This window comes from Ipomoea triloba, chromosome 4 (genome assembly GCF_003576645.1).
Source record: "Ipomoea triloba cultivar NCNSP0323 chromosome 4, ASM357664v1".
NCBI lineage: Eukaryota > Viridiplantae > Streptophyta > Magnoliopsida > Solanales > Convolvulaceae > Ipomoea > Ipomoea triloba.
The window spans coordinates 29743227-29753363 of record NC_044919.1 but is presented as its reverse complement, the minus strand read 5'-3'; the positions used below and the strand labels follow the sequence as shown (position 1 = coordinate 29753363).

Genomic DNA, 10137 nt, shown 5'->3' with positions numbered 1-10137 from the left:
CTTTTCTTTTCTTTAGCTTTTGTTGGTGTGCCACTAATTACCAGACCACCACTCACACAAACACAGAGGTGAGAAGAGAATCAACTAAGTGTAGTCCCTCTCCCGCCCCTTTATTGCACTCTCACGCTCATTGCAGGTTTTTATAGCTCCCTCCCATTGCCCCTTTAGAAAAGGCTATAAGCTGCTTCGAATTTTTCGTCGTATTTCTTCAACAACGCAAAAGCTAACCAATCACCTGGACCGATGCTTAAGATATGTACATTTACTAATAAGGTGGATATGTATGAGTTTAGAATAAGTAACACTAGATGGATGCAATCATTCCACCACTAAATCATCGGATCCCATCAGAACTTCGAAATTAAGCGTGTTTGGGCGAGAATAGTACTAGAACAGGTGACTCCTGAGAAGTCCCCGTGCTGCATTTCCAACCCTCTTTTTTCTTTCTTCCTTTTTTTTTTTTTTCAAAAAGGAAAAAAGAATAAGTAATACTAGATCGTCTTCGAGGTGTCAGTGTGTCACCAATATAGAAATTTTTTGCTTCATGTGTAGTGCACTTGTATAAAGTATTACTTCAAAATCTTGAAATCTCGTTACGTGTTTTAGTATCAAGATAGAAAAGATGAAAGAAATAATTGGGACTTCTCATTTTTTTTTGAATCAATCAATGTGTGTCACATTAATTGGATGTAAAAATGAGATTTAGTACATCTTGATTATTGGAGAAAGAAAAGAAAATGAATGGCTTTGTCTTTTTTTTTTTTTTTTTTTTTTGTTGATAATTTGATCATGCCAATTAGTATTGAGTAAAAAAAAAATAGAATTACAAAGTAAGAGTAAATGTAAAGGAAAAAAAAAAAAAGAAGAGTAAGGGTGTGTTTGGAAACTCGGAAAATGATTTCTGGAAATCATTTTCCGGGTTTTTGGTGTTTGGGAAGAAGGGGGAAAATAGAGTCAATGGAAATGAACTTCTTGGTCAATGGAAAATAAGCCCAATTTTATGGAAAATGACTTCCCCTTTTTTTGGGGGAAGTCATTTTCCAAAGTTTGCTTCTTCCTTCTCCTTTGCTTCTTCCATCTCCTTAGGCCTCCTAAATGCTTTAACTTCTTCATCTCCATCCCATCTTCTTGACATCTTCAACTTTTTCTTTTTGTTTTTAAGTAATAATTTATTTTTTTTTATTATGAGATAGATATTATGAGTTTTATTTTTTTTATTTGACATCTGAAACCAGTCGGCCACTTTTATTTTTTATTTTTTTTATGAGATAGATATTATTTTGTTGTGATTTTTTTGTGATTATTTTATTTTTTGGATTGTATATTTGTTATAAATGTTGTTACATTTAAACAAATTAATTAAAATATTCAATTATATAATTCTGTTCATTTTCCTACCCATTTTCTGGAAAATGAGCCAAACACACCAACATAGTTTTCTGTTCTGCAGCCAAACACAAGAAAGTAAAATATTTTCTAGAAAATGACTCATTTTCTAGAAATCATTTTCCAGAAACCATTTTCCTGCTTTCCAAACACACCCTAAATACAAAAGGCATTTGGCTAAGTGGAGATGGAGGTTGAAGCGTTTAGGCATATAGGGAGAGCTGGCCCAAATAAGATATGATTGAATTTATCCATCAAAAAGAAAAAGGAAAAGGAAAAGGAAAAGGTAAGGAAAAATAAAATGTGTTGGCTTAGTGGATGAAGGTTGAACTGCTTAAGCATATCGCCTCGCAAAGATTTGATCAAAACTCGGTTACATTAGTCTAATAGTTGTCAATTAATCAATTTGTGCTATGGTATGGTGTTAGAATTAAGATAATACTAGTTAACAGTATAATACTGATTTAGTAAGACAAATATTAATGATTTCATTGAGTTTAAACAATAGTTATTATGACAGATAAGAATGATTAGTGCAGGATAAATTTTTAAAACATATTTATTATGACAGATAAGAATCATTAGTGCAATGAATCCAATGATGTTTGGGTCAACGCATTTTGGCTTAAGGTTCACACGCTTGCCTCATTTATGTCATTATGCGTGTGAAATATTTGGAATAGTCTATTTATCCAACTAACCCAATGGATTTTTAAATAATGTGCACTAACATTAAGTGAAAATCTCGGCTAAAAAAATATTGACAAGAATTGAATTCGTAATATTTTAGTATGAGATTGAGTTATGTTCTGATCTACTCATTTGATTATTCATTTCGGGCTAAAATAATTTTTTTCATTAGTTATGTTGTATTCGCTTTTTGTAGTTTTTTTGTTTTGTTTTGTTTTGTTTGTTTTGTTTTGTTTTGTTTTTTTTTTTTTTGTTTTTTGTTTTTTTAACTCAACTNTTTTTTTTTTTTTTTTTTTTTTTTTTTTTGTTGATAATTTGATCATGCCAATTAGTATTGAGTAAAAAAAAAATAGAATTACAAAGTAAGAGTAAATGTAAAGGAAAAAAAAAAAAAGAAGAGTAAGGGTGTGTTTGGAAACTCGGAAAATGATTTCTGGAAATCATTTTCCGGGTTTTTGGTGTTTGGGAAGAAGGGGGAAAATAGAGTCAATGGAAATGAACTTCTTGGTCAATGGAAAATAAGCCCAATTTTATGGAAAATGACTTCCCCTTTTTTTGGGGGAAGTCATTTTCCAAAGTTTGCTTCTTCCTTCTCCTTTGCTTCTTCCATCTCCTTAGGCCTCCTAAATGCTTTAACTTCTTCATCTCCATCCCATCTTCTTGACATCTTCAACTTTTTCTTTTTGTTTTTAAGTAATAATTTATTTTTTTTTATTATGAGATAGATATTATGAGTTTTATTTTTTTTATTTGACATCTGAAACCAGTCGGCCACTTTTATTTTTTATTTTTTTTATGAGATAGATATTATTTTGTTGTGATTTTTTTGTGATTATTTTATTTTTTGGATTGTATATTTGTTATAAATGTTGTTACATTTAAACAAATTAATTAAAATATTCAATTATATAATTCTGTTCATTTTCCTACCCATTTTCTGGAAAATGAGCCAAACACACCAACATAGTTTTCTGTTCTGCAGCCAAACACAAGAAAGTAAAATATTTTCTAGAAAATGACTCATTTTCTAGAAATCATTTTCCAGAAACCATTTTCCTGCTTTCCAAACACACCCTAAATACAAAAGGCATTTGGCTAAGTGGAGATGGAGGTTGAAGCGTTTAGGCATATAGGGAGAGCTGGCCCAAATAAGATATGATTGAATTTATCCATCAAAAAGAAAAAGGAAAAGGAAAAGGAAAAGGTAAGGAAAAATAAAATGTGTTGGCTTAGTGGATGAAGGTTGAACTGCTTAAGCATATCGCCTCGCAAAGATTTGATCAAAACTCGGTTACATTAGTCTAATAGTTGTCAATTAATCAATTTGTGCTATGGTATGGTGTTAGAATTAAGATAATACTAGTTAACAGTATAATACTGATTTAGTAAGACAAATATTAATGATTTCATTGAGTTTAAACAATAGTTATTATGACAGATAAGAATGATTAGTGCAGGATAAATTTTTAAAACATATTTATTATGACAGATAAGAATCATTAGTGCAATGAATCCAATGATGTTTGGGTCAACGCATTTTGGCTTAAGGTTCACACGCTTGCCTCATTTATGTCATTATGCGTGTGAAATATTTGGAATAGTCTATTTATCCAACTAACCCAATGGATTTTTAAATAATGTGCACTAACATTAAGTGAAAATCTCGGCTAAAAAAATATTGACAAGAATTGAATTCGTAATATTTTAGTATGAGATTGAGTTATGTTCTGATCTACTCATTTGATTATTCATTTCGGGCTAAAATAATTTTTTTCATTAGTTATGTTGTATTCGCTTTTTGTAGTTTTTTTGTTTTGTTTTGTTTTGTTTGTTTTGTTTTGTTTTGTTTTTTTTTTTTTTGTTTTTTGTTTTTTTAACTCAACTATACTAGAACTAATGATTGAAAAAAGTTACTTCACAAACTATTAAGGAACAAAAAGTGGGGAAAGGACATAATTGATAGATAAAAAGTATAATTTTCTTATAATTCAAGATGAAAAATGTCATTTTTCTTTAAGATAAAATCATTTAGTTTTTAGAAACTTATTTAACGATGAACCATCTAATTGAGTTCAAGTTTAACAAAAATCACATAAATTACAAAGATATAAGTAATGTTAGCTTAAAATATCATTAAAAAAATACTCCATCTGTCCCATTTTACCTGTCTTGTTTACTATTCATTGGTCAAACCAACTCTTTTTTTATTGTATTTTTTTTTAGTAATTTTTAATTATTTTTAAAATTTGATTTTTTGTGTTTAATAGTACTTTTAATGTAGTTTCTAAATATATAAATTTTATATACTAATACTAAACGTAATATTATGAAAAATTGAATTAAAAATAACTTCAGTCAAGCCTCGTTAACCGAATCCGACAAACAAAATGGGGCGGAGGTAGTATAAAATTTTCGCAAAAGATCCAGTGAAATATGAAATACATACTAGTAACAGACTTGAATAAGGTGAAAATAAGTCATCATCCAATCCGCTTAGCTGTACTGTGCTAGCCTCTCAATGAATATTTTAATGGAAAGCTAAGGGAAATGCACCATGCAGTGATCATATATATCTTGATTAATTACATTTGGATTTAGAGCTTTGCAATTAATATAAAAACATGCTTATGCAACAAGTGGTTTCGGGTTTGATTTCTGAAACTGTATCTATTTTAAAACTCACAAATGAGTAGTGTTACTTTATCACTTTTGAGGTTCTACTTATATGAACAAGGTTAACCTCAGTGCTTAATTAATTAACTACAGGTCAAACAAACCTGTGATCATACAATGAAAAAAATACACTAATTTAGATCTTAAAGATTTTTTAAATATCTTTTGTTATAATACTCAAAAAAAGAAAAGTAAAAAAAAAAAGAAGTAAAAGTATTTAGTTCATTTGCTATAGCTCAAATTATATATAGTGAAGTGCATAATTTCTCACTTGTGCTCAGAGAGTATACATACATAAGCGACAATTTAAGAATTAGGCATGAAAATTTGTAATTTACTTCCTCGGGTGACTCTTGGGCATGGGGTGGGGATAGCATCATGTACAACATCTACAAGCTGACACCATGATCTTAGAAAATGATGGGCATGCATGCATGGTCTCTGATCTGAAATATTGGAAGTAGAGAATTTGATGACATTATGGAATATATATGGAGTATGCATGCATATTTATACTAATTATCCCATGCATTTTGTCAGGGAAGAATGGGTTTCTGCTCAGATCATTTCTCCTTTAGACAGCACCAAGAGCTAGCTTTACAATTATGCACTTCCCTCAGAGGCAGCAGGTACTTTCTTCAAGAAATATATGCATCCAAAATACAGTACACATACAGATTAGTAGATTACCCTTTCTTCAAGAATTATATCCAATGAAATTGAAGGACAACATTGTTAACGAACTCCAAAAAACCAAGCTTTCTTAGTACTCAGAATGTCCCAAGGAAACGTTACAATCCAGCTAGAGGAGAATTGATGAAGAAGAAATAACTAAAAAGTTGAATTCTTGCAAAATACATTAATTAAATTGAAATGACTCGATCATGATTTAATTTGGTTCTCTCTTTCTCTTTCTTGAAGATGATCATCTGATCTCCAACTGCCATGTGCTAGCTTAATTGTGTCTGTGTTCATGTTTTATCAACACAGAAAATTTATGTATTTCCATAGCTCGAAACTCTACCAGGGAATATGAATCCTCATTATCCCATAATAAATCAACAGTTTCCCCATGTTTCCGAGGCTGTCTCGGCGGCCGCGAAACCGAAGCTTAATTGATGATGTTTGAACAGAGAATTGTCACGCTCATTATACATACTGTTGTTGGTGCTGCTGCTGGGGAACAACTCGTCAACGCCGCCTCCGCCGCCGCCTGAGGCGGCGGCGTACGATAACAGGCGGTGGTGGTCGTGGTCCCTGGCGCTGCTGCTTTCGTGGTCTGCTGTCAAGCCGAGAAAGTCTCTGGTCAGAGGGTCGCCTTTTTGCCACGTGGCAAACCCTAAGTAGTCCTGTGGGGCCATCTTCATGTTCACGTGCCCCACAGTGCCCCCCCTATCCAGCTGGGCCATGCTAGAGTTCACGTGACCCACTGTGGCGCCTATGCTCGCTGCCTTTTGGAGCAGTGCCGTGGCCGACAGCACCGCCGACGACCCGGACGCCGCCATCAGAGGCGGCGGCGGCGGCTCTTGAAAATACGGCGGAAGGCCCATGCTTTCTTCGGTCTTGATCATGGGGAGAGGATGATGATTAGGGTTTTGAGACGGCGGCGCGTCCCATGGGCTACTGAGAGAGATATGCTGGCCGCCGCTCATAACCGGTGACGGCGGGTTGGCAAAGTGACGCTGCGGCGGCTGGTGGTGCTGCTGCACCGCCGCGTTGGGGAAGAGCGATGAAGGGTTGAGATGAAAGCTGGGTTGCATTTGAGCAGTATTAGGCGGCGCCCCATTAGTAAGCGAGGCGGTGGAAGTAGGGTGCATGAGTAATATAGAATTTGCAGAAAGTCTCGCACTTTCTTCAGCCAAAGCGTCACAGAATGCTCTGTGCGTTATAAAGCTATCCTTTCTGCAGTCAACAATCAACATATATATCAGCTATGGATCAACCTAACAACAGTAATAATCAAATGAACAAATGAATCGGATCAGATGAACAACGCATATAATTACTGTGAATAATTCTAAACAATTTCCATCATCACCATACAAGGCATACATACAATTATGTGGTTTTTACTTTGATTATAAGATTTTACGTTGTTGGGTCATAATGAGAGACCAAACGTAAGTTTTGGGGAGAGTGAGAGATAGAGACATGACAGTTGACTGATGTCTATGTAATGTAAATGTCCGCATGCAAAGCAAAACGCCCTTTCTCTCTGGCCATGAACGAAAGCGCACTGCCTCTCAAACACCTTCTCGAAATCTGCGCCTCTCCGACCATACAAAAACGCATTCCTCAACAACAACATACCATATCTTAGGTCAAGTTTGTTGACTTATTGACCATCTTGATTTGAGATGGTTAAAATTGAACAAATTAATCTGATTTACCTTGAATTAGAGTCACAATATTGGATTTATTCAGCATACCTTAGATAGGACTGTTGATTTTTCTGGTCACTTAAAAAAAAAAAAAAAAAAACCATCCTACCATACTAACTCCTAAACCACTAGAATGTTGTCTAATTTTCTACCCATTCCTGTTCTTAGAGACCACATATATAGGTTGCAGAAATTCATGAAAAGATGTTAACTACTACAATGATGGTCAAAACTAGACCATTTTGCCTATGAGAAAGTGAAATTGGAGCACTTAATTGTCACATTTTTTGAAGTGATTCAATCATGCCTTCCATGAAAATTTAACAGCGTCAAGATTCTCAAGCCATGAGTGTACGCATAGGTACAAAAGTACTCAAGCTTTTGTATCTTTTGGGTAGACAAAAAAAGAAACCCATCATTTGCTCTCAGACACCGTGACCCTCCATTATTAACTTCCCAGAAATTTCCTTCCAATATAAACCAAAATATACTTAACCTCTACTGTACTCATCAACACCGGCGTTATTATATTATTAATTCGAGTTTAAGATAGTCCAGTACCAAAATAATCAAGATTTGAGACAAATTTCAATAGGAAAAAACGGAGCTTTTTTTTCTTGCACTCTATCAAGAATTGAACAATGCAATTATTTTTAAAAAAAAATTTATTTGTTAAATAATCTGATCTATATATGAATGTATCCCAGTGAACTGGGACTTGCATTAATGGTGTGTGTTTCTATGCTATCTGTCACCACATTCAAAAAGCAGACATCCCCACTCAGAGCTTACCGCTCTTGTGGATAACAACCACCAAACAACACATAAAACAAAAGAGAGGCCAAAGGAAAAACAAAAAACTTGCCCTCTGTTCTAATGGCATATGAGAGTTCTATTCCTACTTTGAAGAAACCACCAAAATTGATGTGTGGTTAGTAATAGAAGAAAAAATCAGTCTTTTTTTTTTTTTTTTTTTTTAAAGAAAATTGAAGAAATGAAAGCAGTATTAAACTTGTTTACTAAATGGTTTTTTAAAATTGACTAGAATTTGAAGAATTCATTTAATTAATTCTTCAAATTTAGAGAAATGGAGAAAGTAGATCCTGGAAAATATTGTGGTTAATTATTAAGAACAATAGATATGAAAAGATGATGATACATATATACCTGGAGAAAAGGGTTCCACAGTCACATCTGTACTCTCTAGTCCCGCAGGTTTTAGAGTGGGCTTTCCAATCCGATTGAACCGCGTAAAACTTGGAGCACTTTTCGCACTTCCATTTCTTCTCGCCGTGTTTTCTGCAGAAGTGTTTCTTGATTCCGGTGAGGTCTCCGAGAGCCCTAGAAGGGTGGTGGTGAACGCAGGTGGGCTCCGGGCAAACGTAAACTCTCTTCCGGTTCTCCTTGTTGCTCCTTTGCTTCAGCTTCCACGGCAGGTTGTGCCCTCGCCGGTGAAGCTGCAGGTTCTGATCTCTCTGGAACCCTTTGTTGCAGATCTCGCACACGAACCGGTTCGTCGCCAGCAGCGTCTTCGGCGACAACGCGATCACCTCCGCGTCCGGATCTGTACGAGGATATATAGATCATGTCTCACGTTGTTAAATTAAATTATATTGTCACGTTAGAATAATAAGCTCAGAAACTGAAAACTCTGAATTATATTATTGGAACACATACCAGGATTCCCAGGGAGGTTTCTCTTCTTCTTCATCTTCTGAGGCTGTTCATCGATGGCCGAATGAAGAAGCATGGGGTTTAAACCAGAAACACTGAGTTCTTGATCAGAAGGAAACATGGCCGCCTGTGACGATAAGGAAGAACAAGAACTATTCTGGTACTTTTTGAGGAGGTGTAGTGTTTGGTGTTTGAATTCTTGAAGCATCAGATAAGTACAAACAAAAAAAGAAAAAAATATCTTCTGTTTTTTTTTTTTTTAATCCTAGTAAATAAACAGCCTTGCCGAAAAAACAACAAGTGTAAGACAGGCAGACAAGGATTTAGAGAATCCCAGGTTTTAGATTACACACAGACAGCTAATATATAAGGGTTCGATATATAGTAACAGATGGCAGTGATAATTAGACCCAGCCCAGAAAGGCCTCACCATCATTCATTGAAAGGCTAGTAATTGGCTAAAAAATAAAGAAGACAAAATCGTTGCTGATGAGAGAATAGATGATGCTATGTGATTCTCAAAGTCACTATCTGACCATGGTTTGCAGAGATATATAGCTTGTCTGTTCAACTCTGCAGCAATCAAAACACACACAGTGTGTATATATATATGGGCAGGATATCATCATGAAAACCCCCCTCCAGTGAGAAGTACGAATTAGTATATTGTAATATAATGTCTTTTTTTTTTTTGAAAAAAAGTATATTGTAATGTCTAATTGTGCATATGGAAACATTTTGAAAAAGCATGGCTAAATATTCTTCTAAGAAATAGTGACATTTTTGTAATTATTTCAGTATAATGCCTGATTTTACATTTGAAAACTCTTCTCAAAATTTATTATCAATTACTTTTTAAATGAGCTTTTTTTTCGTCCACGTTCTGGCCTATAGTAGTTCTCATTTGATCTCAATCCTATATAAAAATCTGTTCAAATGTGGTCGCGCCTTCCCGTGCGGCCGTGCGGTTTACACCACACTCAATGTTAAGAAATGCACCACTCAATATTAAGAAATGCATCACAATGAAAATGCATAAAAACACCTCATAACTCCCCTTTTCTAATTGTGCATTTCTTAACACTGTGTGGTGTCTTTTTTCATACGTAGTGGTGTGTTTTTGGTGATGTGTACCTAATAGTGCATATTTGTGTGGTATATATATATATATATATATATATATATATATATATATATATATATATATATATATATATGGTGTTTCCCACTCTAAAAAATTAGCATGCTAAGCCTATTACACCATGCAATAATCAGGAAGAAAGAGAGATGGCAGGCAATGTGTGTACAGTAATACTTGCTTTCCTTTTCCCTA

The 10137-nt window shown here is 34.4% G+C and overlaps 1 protein-coding gene and 1 pseudogene across 1 annotated transcript; one reads left to right on the top strand and one right to left on the bottom strand.

Annotated features, from left to right (window-relative positions):
- Positions 1-310: 310 nt before the first annotated feature.
- On the top strand, positions 311-428 carry LOC116017993 (annotated as a pseudogene).
- Positions 429-5442: 5014 nt separating this feature from the next.
- Positions 5443-9358, bottom strand: LOC116015266 (protein indeterminate-domain 12-like). Its single transcript, XM_031255296.1, has 3 exons — positions 8808-9358; positions 8298-8694; positions 5443-6651 (listed from the first exon to the last, which is right to left on the bottom strand). Exons 1-3 carry the CDS (start codon positions 9010-9012, stop codon positions 5808-5810), a joined length of 1446 nt encoding a protein of 481 aa, XP_031111156.1. The 5' UTR covers positions 9013-9358; the 3' UTR covers positions 5443-5807.
- Positions 9359-10137: the final 779 nt, after the last annotated feature.